Source organism: Silurus meridionalis, chromosome 18 (assembly GCF_014805685.1).
Source record: "Silurus meridionalis isolate SWU-2019-XX chromosome 18, ASM1480568v1, whole genome shotgun sequence".
NCBI lineage: Eukaryota > Metazoa > Chordata > Actinopteri > Siluriformes > Siluridae > Silurus > Silurus meridionalis.
This window is the reverse complement of record NC_060901.1, coordinates 8,263,023-8,279,223: the sequence shown is the minus strand read 5'-3', so window position 1 is coordinate 8,279,223 and position 16,201 is coordinate 8,263,023. Positions and strand designations below refer to the sequence as shown.

The window sequence follows — 16,201 nt, the reverse complement described above, 5'->3', positions numbered from 1 at the left end:
GCTGTTTCTGGATTTGTCAATGTTCCTGCATGCGTCATAACGATTAATATTTGAAACCGTAGCTTGAACACGGTGTACCGATCACATTATTCCTCTTGTTTTGCACCGTGTTTTGTTAGGTAAGTGGCTGATTATTAAATCCCACGTACATTTTTATGAGAATCCATATATTCTCCTTCAGGTTTTCCCCTGCCCTTGGGTCGTGTTGAATTAGTTATGCTCCTAACCTTTTAAAAATAATTGAGGTGCCATTGATGCAAAATACTTTCCTCTGTGTCTCAAGGGTGTGCTGGGTGTAAGGTGACACTCACAAGATGAAGAGTTATGAGCGAGTGGCGTCAGAACAATTTAATTTTCTCCCCCTTCTCATCTCTCCGTCTCTTCTCTAGTACTTTGTGGAGATTCTGAAGGCCAAAGGAACCCTGAGGCAGGACATTAGAGAGCGCATCTTCAGTTCAATTAAATCAATTCATTTAGTAAACCAGTAAGTATCCTTTCAATAATTAACTGCATATTGCTCTGGTGTGTGGGTGGGTGGGTGTGTGTGTGTGTGTGTGTGTGTGTGTGTGTGTGTGTGTGTGTGTGTGTGAGAGTGAAAGAGAAAACTGATGGATGGAGACAGACATGGGTGTAGAGAAAGCCAGAGACCAAGACAGAGAGAGAGAGAGAAAGAAATAAAGAAAGAGAGACATACAAGGGACTGTGATTGATGGGTAGAAAGAAAAGAGAGACAGACAGACAGGCAGGCAGGCAGTCAGAGGAAGAAAGATCTGCAAGAGAGGCAAATTGAGAGTGTGAGACAACAGAAGAAGGGAAAGAGAGACTGAAGGACAAAGCCATGAAGAGAGAGACTTACAGTTGTGTTCAAAATTATTCAACCCCCACTGAAATTAATTGTTTTGGTCGGTTTGACATTGATTATGATCATTCAGTCATCCTGCTTACAATTAAATCAAAGAGGCACGTGTAGGTCAGACAAATATAACATAACATTTATAATGAAATAACCACAAATGTCTTTTCTGAGCTCACATCATTATCAGTTTTATTCAACCCCCAAGTGACATTCAATCTTAGTACTTAGTACAACATCCTTTTACAGTTATAACAGCTTTTAAACGTGAAGCATAGCTTGACACAAGTGTCTTGCAGCGATCTACGGGTATCTTCGCCCATTCATCATGGGCAAAAGCCTCCAGTTCAGTCACATTCTTAGGCTTGCACACTGCAACTGCTTTCTTTAAGTCCCACCAGAGGTTCTCAATCGGATTTAAGTCTGGTGACTGCGAAGGCCACTTCAAAATGTTCCAGCCTTCAAACTGCAACGATGCTCTAGTGGATATGGAGGTATGCTTGGGATCATTGTCCTCTTGAAAGGTCCAACGCCTTCCAAGCCTCAGGTTTGTGACGGACTGCATCACATTGTCATCCAATATCTCCTGGTACTGAAGAGAATTCATGGTACCTTGCACACGCTGAAGCTTCCCAGTACCTGCAGAAGCAAAACAGCCCCAAAGCATGATTGACCCCCCGCCATGCTTCACAGTAGGCAAGGTGTTCTTTTCTTCATAGGCCTTGTTCTTCCTCCTCCAAACATAGCGTTGATCCATGGGCCCAAACAGTTCTAATTTTGTTTCATCAGTCCACAGAACACTATCCCAAAACTTCTGTGGTTTGTCCACATGACTTTTGGCATACTGCAGTCGACTCTTCTTATTCTTTGGGGACAGCAAGGGGGTGCGCCTGGGAGTTCTGGCATGGAGGCCTTCATTACGCAGGGTGCGCCGTATTGTCTGAGCAGAAACTTCAGTACCCACATCTGACAAATCTTTTCTCAGTTCCTCAGCAGTCACACGGGGACTTTTCTCCACTCTACGCTTCAGGTAGGGCACAGCAGTCGAAGTCAGCATCTTCTTTCTGCCACGACCAGGTAGCGTTTCAACAGTGCCCTTTGCCTTGAATTTGCGAATGATGCTTCCTATGGTGTCTCTTGGTATGTTTAACATCTTTGCAATCTTCTTATAGCCATTGCCCTTCCTGTGAAGAGTAATCACCTGTTCTCTTGTCTTCCTGGACCATTCTCTTGACCTCACCATGTTTGTAACCACACAAGTAAATGTCTAGAAGGAGCTGAGTATCACAGTCATTTTAAAGCTGCCTAATTGGTGCTTATTAGGCTTTATTGCTGCTCCCTGATATCCACAGGTGTTTTCAATACCTGATTGAAAACACTTCATTGAACCTCTGTTCTTCAGAGTGGTAGTCTTTAAGGGGTTGAATAATTATGTCAATGAAGAATTCACAAAAGAAACATTTACTACTGTATTACAAAACTAATTGATGTCATTTTAGTTGCATATGGTTCTTTAAGAAGTCCTTGTAGGATTTCATTCTGAATACAATTACAAATGTACACTAAATTCCCTAAAACCATTTACAGCATTGGGGGTTGAATAATTTTGAACACAACTGTAGATGGTCAGAAAGAGAAAGATGGAACATGAGTATGAGAGACCGAGTGAGGGAGAGCAGGAGAAAGGGAGCATGAGAGAGAGACTGACAGAGAAATATATCGTAAGCACAGGAGAGTCAAATTTACAGAGAAAGAGAGAGAAGTATGAGTGAGAAATAGAAAGAGAAAAAGACAACATGATAGACAAACAGGAGGACAGTTAAAGAGTAAGACACAGACAAAGCAGGAGTCCGGCAGCATGTTATAGTGCTTAGTGGAACAGACAAATTGAGAGGAAGCAAAAGAGGGAGGGAGAGAGAGAGACAGAGATTGACTGACTGACAGACAGAAAAAGCCAGAAAGAAAGCGACTGAACATAATGCAATGAGTGTAAAGGGCAAAGTGAGAGAGACAGCAAAATGCAGCTTACATGAAATAGAGCATGCAACAGTACGAGAGGCAGGTAGGCAGGCAGATGGAGGGTGAAAAATGGAGACCTCACAAGAGAGACAAATTGAGAGAAAGAGAGAGGAGAGAGAGCAAGACAAATAAAGCATGCATCAATGAGAAAAAGACAAATTGATAGCCAGCGAGAGTGAGACATAGAAAGAACGAGAGCGAGACAGCGTGAGATGGTTAAAGAGAACGAGAAGGTTGTGAGCATTAATTGAGGTCTGACAGTGAAATGAAGTAAACTCCGTCTTCCCTCTGCATTGTGTAAAGTGGGATCATGAATCGACGAAGCTGTTGCGTTTAGGCTTACAGCTGCATTTTCTCTTAACTACACTCCTCTACTTGAACATTTACTATCACTCTCATTCTTCCTCATAATGACTGGCACTAATGTCCTCCAAGCAGCACACATTGATTACAGCATGTTTTAATAAATGCTGATGCTTTGAATAGAAGCACGTGCATTTTTCAGCGACATTTCATCTCTCTTTACCAGTTTGTGTTTGTTGAGTTTATTTATTTATTTTTTTTTTTCCCTTACCCTCCTGTAGCAGCTTGAGTTTTAGAAAGCAGCTTGTTTTCTACGTGGCCTGCTGTTTTTAATGGGGGCCGAAGCTCTCGGTACTCATTTATGAAGTCTAGTTGTGACTTGTGCGCAGGCCTTTTTCGGATTCTCTGCTTGAGGGAACCTCGATTCATGACAGCCGGCCCAAATGAAAAGCCAGGCCAGGGAGAAATGAAAGGACGAAGATGAAATAACACAACGGGAGGAAGAAAAAAAAAAAAGCTAGCTTGTAGTCCAGAGTGAGCATTGATCTTCCAGGGTGGGGAGAACAAACTACCAAATTAACTAAACAAGTGTCAAGAAGTCGCTCTTGTGAACGCTGGATTTCTCTGTATGGACTAAGGAGCTCTTGTGAAGAACTGTGAATTATCTGATGCGGTGCAGGTTTAGTGCACATGAAAGCAACTCGTGAGCAGCCAAATCCCTCTCTTAATGTCCAATAACAACAGAGAAAGGAAGCCTCCAGCTTGTTTCGTGTTCATTTTTCGGATCTTTAGGGCTGAACTAATAAAAGAAATAAATAAATGATTACTCCCACATCAAGTCAGATTTGGCATTTGCCATATTTAATGACACGATCAATACAGATGCACGTCTGACGGGATCCTCCGGGTTCTTACATGATTGGATCGGACGGAGCTGCCGCTCCACGTGGACCCCGCACGCATTTAGACATCCAGCAAGACAAAACAGTGACAGCAGGGAAAGGGACTCATCCTCGAACGTGTTGATCGAGAATCATATTTGCGGTGTGAATAATGAATCACTATGAGTCCCTGAGGCTCCCATCATTGCCAGACTGACGGGCTGCGGCGGCTCAATGAAGATGGAGGGCTGAGTTACAGAGGCTGATGTATCAGATAAATTGGTACTCAGTTACCATATATCATCATTAGAATCGCTTATTGAATGTCTGCATGAGCCATAATGCCAGCCTCTCAATTTACATCTCTGAACAGACAGAAGAGGTTGTTTATTCCTCACTTCAGGTTGCGTTTTTTGGGTGCGCCGTAACAGTCACTGTGTGTGTGTGTGTGTGTGTGTGTGTGTGTGTGTGTGTGTGTGTGCTAAATGCCACAAAAAAAAAAAAAGTAAATGTGTGTGTGTGTGGTTTTATTAATTGCAGCAAAAACTTTAGGTTTAATGCATGGGTTTGGGATTTTTTTTCTTCTTCACACTACACATACAAAGCACTGATTTCCTTTATGAATATAATTAATGTGTTCTTCATATTATCCACCCACGATTCAAGAATGGAGTTAAACAGCTAAGGCTTGGTGATTAGGTCTACTGCCGGGTTTGAGTAAACTCGACGGTCGATCAGATGGTGAGTCTCGAATGAAGTAAATGAAGTCAATGCATGGAGTCCACTTTAACGTAATGACTTGCAGTAATCATGTCTGCGGTTTATTCTATACTCTGATTATCAGCTAAAGAGACGTATTGTTGTGACAAATATAAAAATAATCTCTCCATGAATAGCGTCACAGACACTGGGCTCATGGCTCCATAAGTGTTTTGTACATTTTTCTAGAGAGACGCTTCAGAATCTTAAGGCTGCAGTCTGTTTTTCTGTACGCCCAGAAGAATCTTTTAAACTCAATAAGAAACAGAGGCGCCAGCATCCATCGTTTAGCCATGTTCAGAACCCTAGCAATGCCTGAAAACAGTTATTTTTTATGTAATTAATTTTTTTCCTTAAACTAAAGTAGCACCCTTCCGATGGACGTTTTAAAAAAAAAAGTCAATTGTCTGCATTTTTCGTAATGACCCCTATTTTCCTTTGAATGTACTTAGGACTTGGCTATGTCCTGTAGTGAAAAATTAGTATTCTCAACTGGTAGAAGTTATGCAGTTAACCTTTTGAAACTGTTGTGTGTAAAAATGTTGTGATTCAAACAACCATGAAATGTTAGTCGGCTAAAGTCTGATGTGATTATTAATTGAAGCTCTTGGCTTACATCTGCATGATGTTTTGCTTAGTGTACATCTGCATGAATATACAGGTGTTACACAAACCATGTACTTGAGTAAAAGTAGAGATACTCTAAGGAAAATATGACTCCAGTAAAAATGCCCCCTTTAACCTTTCACTTGAGTTAAAGTACAAACGTTTTTGCCTTAAAATGTACTTAAGTATCTAATGATTTATTATGGCTATAATATTCTATTATCATTTTTGTCATAAGACACTTGCTTAATTTACTCAGGTTCTGTGGAAAGACTCTAACAATCTATTAATAAAATTATATCAATTATTTAATTAATAGTCAAACACTGATGCCTGCTGTTAAACTGACGCCGAACTGTATGTTGGCGAAAAGTCGATACCACCAAGCGCCAATCAAAACAAGTTCAAAACAGAGCGCGCGCTCGACCCTGACTGGTTTTGCAAAATGTAGTTGTGTTTGACTTTGAAATGTAGTGAAGTTAAAGTCTTTTCAAATGGAAATACCTCAGTAAAGTACAGATGCGTGAAAAAGCTACTTTACAGTAACGAGTTTTCTTACTGACCATCACTGGTTTGAACCTAAAAGCTGTGCAGGTGCCAGGTCATTATTTCTGATTTAATATTTCATCAATTTGCCATAACTCAACATTTAGAGCTATCTCATTATTTCAACTCGATATTCAACACAATACAATTTATTAAAAAGATTCATGGAATATTTTCTTGAATAATCTACAATAAAAAATTCAAATAAAATAAAAGTTAGAAAATGAATCAGTTTCCTCAGTAGAAGAAAAAATCTCATTAATCTGCTTGTTGGGACTGCACTTTGACAAAAAAAAAAAACATGAATAGTAACTCTGTAAAACAGATGCATTAAATGTAAATGTGGCACACAAACATCTAATAATAGTTGTTGTATGGGCTTTCACTCATCGTTAACAGTAAAGAAAGGTGTTGGTCAGGCTGGGTGACGCGTGGATCACGGTTCGAAATGGTGTTGTTGTTTTATTCTCTTGTTCGCTTGTGTTGGCTACCCGGCGATAATAAATTTCATCCGTCCCAGTTTTCCACGGATAAAACCATTGTTTAGTCGAGTCTGTGCCCACCCCAGATGTCGCAACTGCTCCGAATTAATGTGGATTAAGGCGACTCAGAAGGAATGCTAATGTTATCTTTGGCGTGTTCCTGGTGGCTAAAAAAAAAATTAATTACCCTCAAAAAAAAAAAACCTTCATAAAAATGTAATTCGTTATATCATATTTATTACAATAGCCTCTGGCTGTGAGAGAAGGGAAATGGAAGCACAGCTTTTCCACGGCCTTTGCCCTCGTTACAACTCTCTTGGCTGCTCCAGCATCTACTGATTACGCACAGCGGCTACCTTTGGCTTGCAACTTCATTAAGATCTATTTAAATCAACTTCAGCTGCAAAAAAAAGTGTTCCTTCCTCCTGTATGTGAGGATGTAAAGTCTCAGGGAACATCATTAGAGAGAGGGAGTGTGTGTGTGTGCGCACGCGCGTGTGTGTGCGCACGCACGCATCTGCGCACGTTACTTTTCTGTAAGTTTGGATAATAAGCTCCCTCACAAGCATCAGCATTGTCTTTCTCACATCCTTGAATTCCGTCTGCGGCGCTGTAATGCGCGTGGCAGCCGAGGCGTCTGTGCACGTGCTCCGCTCGGGTGTGTTTTGTTCCTGGATTTGCACTGTGGAAAATGCCACAATGATGCCCTAAAGCCCTAACCCCTGCTGCATTGTTCTTGAACCACTGTCACAGCCAACTGTCAGGCCTTGACTATGCCACACAAGCACTTTTATTTGCAAACAGCTCTACCTGTGAACTCTGTATAACCCCCCCTCGTTATTTCTTTTCCACTTACAAACGCTTAAAATTTTCAAATAGAGCTACGTTTAGTACTGTTTATTTATTTATTTATTTATTTTATTTCACCTCCGCCGTGCTTTAAACAGAAGCTCCGGTTCAGAAGAAGCTGCCAGGCGAGGCTCCGTTTATTTACAGCCTCAACGCGTTTGTGTTAAACGCTGCAAATATTTTCTCTTATGTCTAGCATATGTTTTCAGAGTTAATTAGTCCGACCTGTTGATGCACACATCCTTTAAGTCGCTTAAAATGAAGTTAATCACGTCAAGCACTTCTTTCAGACCGACATGTTTTGCACGTCCTCCCACGTCAATCCAAACACCGATGTTGTCTACAAAGCCAAAGATGAACCCTGATCCACCTGATGAATTAAACTGCTCTGTACCACCACTCCTTAACTCCTCATCCCTCAGGACACAAGAAAGACGTGTCGAGAAGTGTTTTCTTTTTACTGACCTATCCCCTGATGTAGGAGAAGCTCGGTCACTTAGTGACCCACCTCTTTTCTGAACACTTTTTCTTGGTTGGGGGAAAACATCTGTAAGTTCTGGTAAACAGCCATAAATGCCAATCAGATTTTGGCCCATAATTTCTCATTTCTTCCTGAAAAATGCTTGGACATCTCTGCTTTTATAAACCATAAATACATGTCAACACACAGTTGTTTTTACTTACTTGTTATTTACATATGATGCCCAGGTTGTCTTCCTGCAGAGATCATATTTTGTGAGGAGCCTGTTTAACAAACGTGGTGGCAAAAAAATAAAAATAATAATGTCAGTCTGCCTAAAGATGTCTAAGACCTTGCTGGTTGAGTGTGATTTTTATTTATTTTTTTCTTCCTCATGCAGTAAATGTCATTTTTGATCACGTCTCTGGATAGCTACATGCTGCAGTGAAACGGACGGTCTGAAATCAGATACTTGCTGTCAAAATGTCTGCCATGTTCCTGCGCTACAGTCAGAAGCCAAACATTAAAATGCATTTTTCACCCCTTTTTTCACTTTTGAAATGCTTTGCTATGCTTTGCTATAATTTGTTATTCGGAAAGGATGTATAGTTTAATATAGTTTTGATTTCACCCTGTGAAGGGGTTTACCAGTCCAGACATATGTATTGTGCTCGTGTTTTGATTAGAGAAAGTAGTTCAATTATGCTCTCTGGATAAGGATTTATATTCTGTGCCCGAACCAGGACGCTGCTTGCCCATCTGGAGAACGGCAATTTTGGTGCAGGATTTGACCAGTTCTGCCCTCACCTGCATTTCTACACTTCCTACGTCGACAACTTCCAGACATCCAAGAAGACCCTTGCAGTAAGTTCAGCCAGACCTTTAAATGAGCTACATACCATGTACAAACTCCAAAGCTGAATCCTGTTCATGATGATTTTTTTTTACGTCAATAATTAGATTTTATATTTATCTTTTGTGTGACTCTGTAGTCATGCCTGTCTATATACATTCATAAATATGCATTTGTTATAGATCTATGGTAATGTGTGTGATTGACAGTACATCATCTATTCCACTTTAATTAGCCTGAACTTATTAAACCTTTGGATCGTGGCTCATCAATGACAACATTTATTTTTCTCCCATTGTGCAAAAGAAAAGAGAAATCACTGTTGGGTCAGTAATTCAAAGATCGCCACTCAAAATGATTGACATTCGAAGCGATTAAAAAAAAAAGAAAAAAAGCGTCACCACCTACCTGATTAAGGCTGGTGGATGACACCCTGTGCAAACAGATCTCTCTCAGGCAAAGCCCAGTGGTACCATTAAGTCCAACACTCCCGTCTCATTAGGCCTGACTTAAGTGGGCAGTCTCCGTCAATTGCCCCCCCCAAAAAAAGTGCATTTGGGAATCTCTCTCTCTCTCTCTCTCTCTCTCTCTCTCTCTCTCTCTCTCTCTCTCTCTGCTAATTAGCTCCTCCTTCAGTATGGCAGCTGTACCCCTGTGTATGGATGACTGATTCCTTGTTAAGCCAAATCAGGTAGCAGTTAAAGAATTATCACCAAACTATGCTAATACCAGCGATAACTACCAGACAGGCCCCGTTTCCAAACCGGACAGAATCAAATTAAAGTGTGATTCTTGAACTCTTAGGAAGAGAAATGTTCTAAATGTTTTCTTCACCTATCAGCCCAGAGCTGAGGCATCGCTAACATCTGCTCTTATTTATCTGTGGGAAGCCTGGAGCTCTGCAGATATTAATGTCTTAATTAAGAGAGGGATATGTCTGCGCCAAATTGACTGATTCCCATCGATTCGGGCCCGAGCTGTGTGAGTTAGCATCGATTCCCCCACCAGGCCTACATGGCAGTAATTGCAGGAACACAGAGCAGCATGTTTGCCCTGACGCGTGACTCACACACCGGCAATCTGTCCCTCCAGATCACCGCTGTGTCATTGACGTGGGGTGAGCTAATAAAGGATCTCTTACACATACAAGAGGCAGAATTTATTTGTGTTTAATGTAAGAGCTTGCGATTAGTTTATTAGATCCTTGTGTATATTTGTTTATGCCACTCAAACAAACTAACGACTGCTCAGGCTTTCCGGCCAATTCCGTCTGATACGAGATTGAGCTTCAAATCTGTTTTCCACACATTTTGGTTCTTAGAGCACAGAAGGGTCTAATTAATTCCATAGTGAAATAAATCATCCCATAACCATAAACTACATTTGTGTAGTTTTTCACCTCAGATTTATTTCTTTATTTAGCTAGTTGAAAATAGACAAAGAAATCAAGCAAAATCATTGTAAGAGCCAAACAGAGAAGTTTATTTAATTGTTTATTGTTTATCCTTTTTATAGATGCAATTTAGTGAGTTTTAATGCTTAGTTAAACATTACTGAATATAGTTTGTTACTAAATATTTCTGAATGTAGACTTTTGTTGTGGGAACGTTCCAATTTCGTTTTGTATTGTTTATTTATTTATTTATTTTTTTTTGACTGTGCAACATATATACATATACGTATATATAATTCTATTTATTTTTCATAATAAATGTTCAAAAAAGAAGATACTGGGTTCGTCGATGTTCACGCATTCTACCTGATCTTGCATCTAGAATTCTAGGAAAAAAATAAAATAAATCAGCTGTAGAAAGATTGCTATCACATTTCTGTCTCTAACATGTTCTGACATGTCGGCTTTGTTACCCAGATTGTTGTCAGTAATATAATTTATAATAAAAATAACAAATGCAAAATAGCTTTCTGCTCACACAACCATAACTTTTCTGTTCACATGCTACATAACCATCTACATGTCTGTGATTTAACGTCTCTCAGCTTCATAGAGAAAGACCCCAGCTGCCTCAGCCATAAAATCCAGTCGAGCAGGTGTACATGGTCAACTCGGCGCTCATTACACCACACTAGGCTGATTGAGTGTGTATGTTTATTATACTGAGGTGTAGGAATAAAAGTCTGGTTTAAATTGAGCTCTGTTGAGAAACGGAGGTTAGTTTTTGTTTTAAGGCTGCTGGTCTTTCCTGCTGATGTGACCTCTGGATAGATGTGTATTTCATGATCAGAGCATGCTTGATGCAATTGAACCAGCTGCATGGGATGGTAGGGAGTTGGTAGACTAGTAATTAAGGCATTGGAATTTGGCTCCTGGGGTTGTGCGTTCAATTCCTGGCTTTACCAGGCTGCCACTTTTGGGCCCTTGAGCAAGGCCCTCAACCTCCATGGCTGCTCAGTTGTGGGAAAGGGGATAAAGAACTCTGTCATGGACGGTCCCACACCTGGCGGGCGAATGGAAGAGGGTGGTCATTGGGTTAGCAACATGATCCCTTATCAAAAACTGTCAAGAGTTTGTCTAGCATCCAGTACAGATGGAACAATCTTCTGACCTGATATCAAACTGCAGGACAGGAATCAACGATTTTGCCCTCTGTCCAATCAGAATCAGCAGCACTTCGTATTTCGATATTATACATTATGGCTTGCGAGATGAAAACTTTTAAAGAATTCCTCATTTTGATTTCTCTCAGGTGCAGCTGAAGAAAAACAAAGCGTTCAGACGTTTTAAGAAGCTTCAGGAAGCCAGACCTGAGTTCCGCAAACAGAAACTTGAAGACCTGCTTCCTCTTCCACTGGAGCGCATACAGCAGTAAGCGACTCCATGCACACACCATAAACACAATATAGCGCTTCCGAATAGTAAAACCACGCACGCACACATTTCAAACGGTCCCTTCTGGTGAGAAATGATTTGGTTCTGTGGAACATTTGAAATTTTTTTCCAAGCTTGAATTATTGACTAAGATTGGCTCAGAAAGTTTTGACTCATCAGATGTCAGAGTAACTCAGGCATTGAATTCCATATTACGTGCAAATGAAATGAATTGTTCGCCAGCACAGTGCATTTTAAACCATCTGCTTTTGCGGAGAGATTACGGCCGTTCGACAGCTCCAACAAGATGGCAACGTGGATATGTAGTCATTTTCTGAAGTGAATGTAATGCATTTTGGTTATGCATCAGTGTCTCCTGACACTGGCCAGTCTGCTTCCTTTGATGTGACAAAAGTCTTCTCGATGGCTGTCAAATCACTCAACGCTCTCTTTCCCACATCTGACTGCGTCCGTACGGGAAAGAAGGGGGGAAAAAAAAGCAACAAAAAAACAAACATTTTTGGGGGGGGTGGTTGTTGGGACTCACTTGTAGCCGTGCAGGAAAGCTGTCACCACCAGGTTACGCTTTCCATGCTTGAGTTGTCCCTTTTTCTGTTTGGTTGCTTGGCGGAGTCGCCACAAATACACATACCTTGTACAGAGGAAAGGCTTTTTGATGACAGACATAATTATTGTTTGATGTCAGGCTCACACCAGCCTCTAGACTGTCCAAGAACTGTCAAAATCGCCTTTGTTAAGCAACCGATTTTGTTGGATGTAATTTCATGCGGTCGTGGTCTCAGCTGTTAATTAGTGTAACAGGGTGCGAAATGGGCTGAAACATGCTTAAGAGCCAGTGAAAATGATGTGACACTGCTTTATCAAGCTGCTCAAGTCGATCTTAATTAGGCTTTCATGTCACTCCGGCTTTGTAAATATAGTTTCGAAACGTGAAAGAAGCAGACACGATGTCAGCGTTGCAATGGAGATAATTATACCTTTTAAATTTCTCCCACTTGCGTAACAGCGTGTCTTTTTCCTCCTTATATAATGCTATATGAGCACTTTTTCAATTTTGACACCTCCATCTGCTGTAGCGAAAGTGATCCTATGTAGGAAAAAAAGAAATTCTTTCCTCAAAGCTTGGAATTTTCAATGGATTTTGCATCAAACGACAGCAACGGGCAACGTTTTCTCGTAAATAGTATAGCGAGCTAAATCTGCTACTAGCACGTAATTCTTATTTCCTGTCGAACTACAGCATCCGGATACAAAAGTGCTATTTGATATCGGTCCACGGATGATGTTTTTGCCGACACAGAATTCAGGAAATGGACCCTAAGCGGTTTTTCTGTGGCTACTCAAGACAGGCAAAACTGCTACTCTCTCCTTTTTTTTTTCCGTCTGTTCCCTTTTACCGACTGATCTCAATTTTCCTATCCTCTCCTCGTCCGCTTTCTTCTGCCATGTGACCATGACCCGTAACACAGCCAAGATCTTTGGCAAGTGTTTGAAATGAAAAGGCTCGAAAGGAACCGATTTAAAGAATGAATGTAGGCCAGTAACCTGTGAAATTGTTAACCCTTCATCTTCATGTTTTGTAGCACAGAGCACACCGCACCCGCTCTGCTGCATCACTTTAACACAAACAGACGTAAAAAAAAAGTAAAAGCAGGTCACATTATTTCCTAACTGAGTTGAACACTATTATTTTGCAGCTTAGATATAGACTCTCGTTGCGTACATTCCGGTTGGTGTGAAAAATAATGCTTGCGGGGCGCAAAGGCTTTTTACCGAGTTTTCCAATTAAAGTTGGATGAAAAAAGCATGATTGAATTCCTTTTTTTTTTTTTTTTTGATGAAAGCATTTGTTCACTTCACTTCTTAACCCTGGGTTACATTGTGCATCATTTTATTGACACCCCTTGCTTTTAAACACATTCTTTGAATTTATATGTACAGCTTTTTTTTATTATTATTTATTTATTTATTTATTTATTATGAATGAGTTGCATGGCATTAACACAATTTGTTTTTGTTCAGCTGACATGATTTGATCATGAATTCAAACCTTTGGAATAAAATGAAGTTCTTTGCTCTCACCTGAGCTCAGGATCAAACCCAGGACTCTGTTACCTACTGCACTATTGTGCCTCATGTGAAGCAGCAGCATTCTTCTATAATCTGTTATTATACACAATATGTAATTAAAAGTAGTTGATTAGAAAATGTATTGAATTAAGTGCAGTAGAAAGGTAAAATGTGGAAAGTGGTAGCTTTAGATGTTAAGATATTGGACTTCTGATCAGAATTCGTGTGTTTAAATCCCGGCCCCACCAAAGTGCCACTGTGGGCCCTTGAGCAAGGCCCTTAACCCTCAACTGAAAAAACTCTGTCGCTCTAGATAAGGGTGTCTGTCAAATTCCATGACAGTAAATTCCATTACTGTTTTTAAAGAGAACATCATACATAATATTTTATAATATCTGGATGGCCATATAATTCCCTTTTTTATATTTCAGAACAGTTCGATTACACCTTTTTTGTGTGTGTGCATAGATAGATAGATAGATAGATAGATAGATCTATATATCGCCTATTTACCATAGAAACTCCATTGGGGGTTGGGTGTCGGTCGGTTTTAGTCTTTTCCCGCACCGTTGGCCCTGGTAGGACGGCATCAGCTGTTTCTCTGCTGATTCTGCATGTCGAATTGAAGGCGGAGCTTGTTGGCGAGAAAGAGAGTCTGATTGGCTAAGCGAACTCATGGGGAAAAAACTGACTACGCGTGTTGTCATTCTTTCTCTTGTCTTTACAACTTAGCAGACATGATTGCAAAATGCTACACAAATTCGTTAGTAACGATTGCAGCAGATGGACCCGCTCCTTGCTTGTTTATATTATTGATATTTACAGTTGTTGCTTTTCTGGTTTTCCTGTTTGGATGCAGAATACAGACTACTGCCACCTGTTGGTATGAATGAGTTATGTTCTCTCACGCAAGCGCAGAACGTACACGCACAGTTTGGTGTCTTAGATGCTCCTGCCTAATTTGCAGCACAATCGGCCGATGCCGAGTAATAAAAAATGGCAAAAATCGGCCCGATTACTCGACCAGCTGATCCATAGGTCGACATCTAATAAAATGTACAGCTTAAAACTTTCTTAAACAGAAGATTTGTATTTGCTGCCAAACTGCTCTGATATCAGTGCAATAAAACATTTCAGGGCCTGATGGTATGGCAGTATACAACCTTGTTATTGATTATCCCACTCCTTTACATAATTACCTGACCAAACCTCAGCTGTCGTCCTTTATTTCATGTCAACATACAAAGGAGTTGAAGGATCTTTTTAAGCAGTAGTGCTACACTGAGTCCTCTCATTAAAGAGCTTTATATTTCATGCATTTACTCTCACCACAGTTATTGATCCCATAAATATAACATTACCTTCATCTTATCGACTTTCATATGTCGACCTCAGCTTGCGAATGCTTCTGATAACTGGTTTGTGAGAGGGATGGTTCTTGGAAGCAGTTGGAAAAAATTCTTGGAAGCATCGAATGATCGAATCTGTTTTTCTTTTTGTTTGTATGAAATGAAGGGAAAAAAGGTACGAGTTTCTTTCTCTCTTTGTGCCTTTTATTAAAAGTAGTTGATTAGATAATTAGTTGAATCATGTGTAGTATAAGCAGTGAAATATTGAAGATGCTAGCTTAGTAGTTAAATACTTTGAATCAGGAAGTTGTAAATTTGAATCTCAGCTCTTCCAAGTTGAAAGTGCTGGGGCCCTTGAGCAAGGCCCTTAACTCTCAACTGCTCAGTTGTATAAATAAGATAACTGTAAGTTGCTCTGTATTAGGTCTTCTTCCTAATGCAATGAATGGAAACGAAACCATGTTTTTGGTGAAAAATTATAAATTTATGTGAACTGTACATAATATTGCATAATATCTGACCGACCATATAAATTTCTCTCACTCTCGCTTTCTTCACTTGTTTTTTTCTTTCTTAATTTTTTTTTCTGCATTTCTTTTAGTTTTTTCCTCTCTCTTTGTTTTTTTTTTTAACGCACTCTACAAAAGTATTATATATATATATATATATATATATATATATATATATATATATATATATATATATATATATATATATACACACACACATATACAGAGATATGTCTATATTCCGAGATGCTAATTAATTACAATGAATTTGCTGAATAAAACTTGCGCCAGTCTGTTCAAGCTTTTCCATCTCTGAGTTAGTAGAACTACATTTTCACTTGGACAATGCTCACTCTGTTTTACTTTACGATTACCGCTTAATTGCCGAGTTTTGGCAAGTGTAGTCGCCACCTCAAAGTGTCTTGCTCGTACCGAGCAAGCTATTAAAACGGCGTAATTATGCAAGCGCCTGTGCAGTGCTCAATAACCCGTGTAGGAGCCTGACAGTTTCTGTTGTCTCTTAATTAGGAATTTTAATCCTTAATGCATGTATTTAAAGGGAAATAATTAGACAGATATTTCCTCTCTTTTCATCTGCAATGACACGTGTGTAAGTATGAAATGACCCACGTCTATTCAGGGGGGGGGTGATGATGGGGGGGCCAAAAACATAAAGCTCATTTCATCTACATACTACAAAGGCATTAGTGCGGCGGGGCGTGTGCGGCGGTAACTAGGCCACTCGTGCTTTATAACACGCCGTGCCTGTTCATTAGAATATCTGAACTGTTATAAATATGGCTCAGATTATGTT

The 16,201-nt window shown here is 40.0% G+C and overlaps 1 protein-coding gene across 3 annotated transcripts in view; it reads left to right on the top strand.

The window, feature by feature from the left end:
- Positions 1-16,201, top strand: part of arhgef39 (Rho guanine nucleotide exchange factor (GEF) 39) — a 48,627-nt gene that overhangs the window by 5,571 nt on the left and 26,855 nt on the right. For all 3 annotated transcript variants that reach the window (XM_046874319.1, XM_046874321.1, XM_046874318.1), the window contains exons 3-5: positions 390-484; positions 8,502-8,622; positions 11,317-11,435. In XM_046874319.1, coding sequence (XP_046730275.1) covers positions 390-484; positions 8,502-8,622; positions 11,317-11,435 — 335 coding nt within the window. The remainder of the gene's footprint in view (positions 1-389; positions 485-8,501; positions 8,623-11,316; positions 11,436-16,201) is intronic.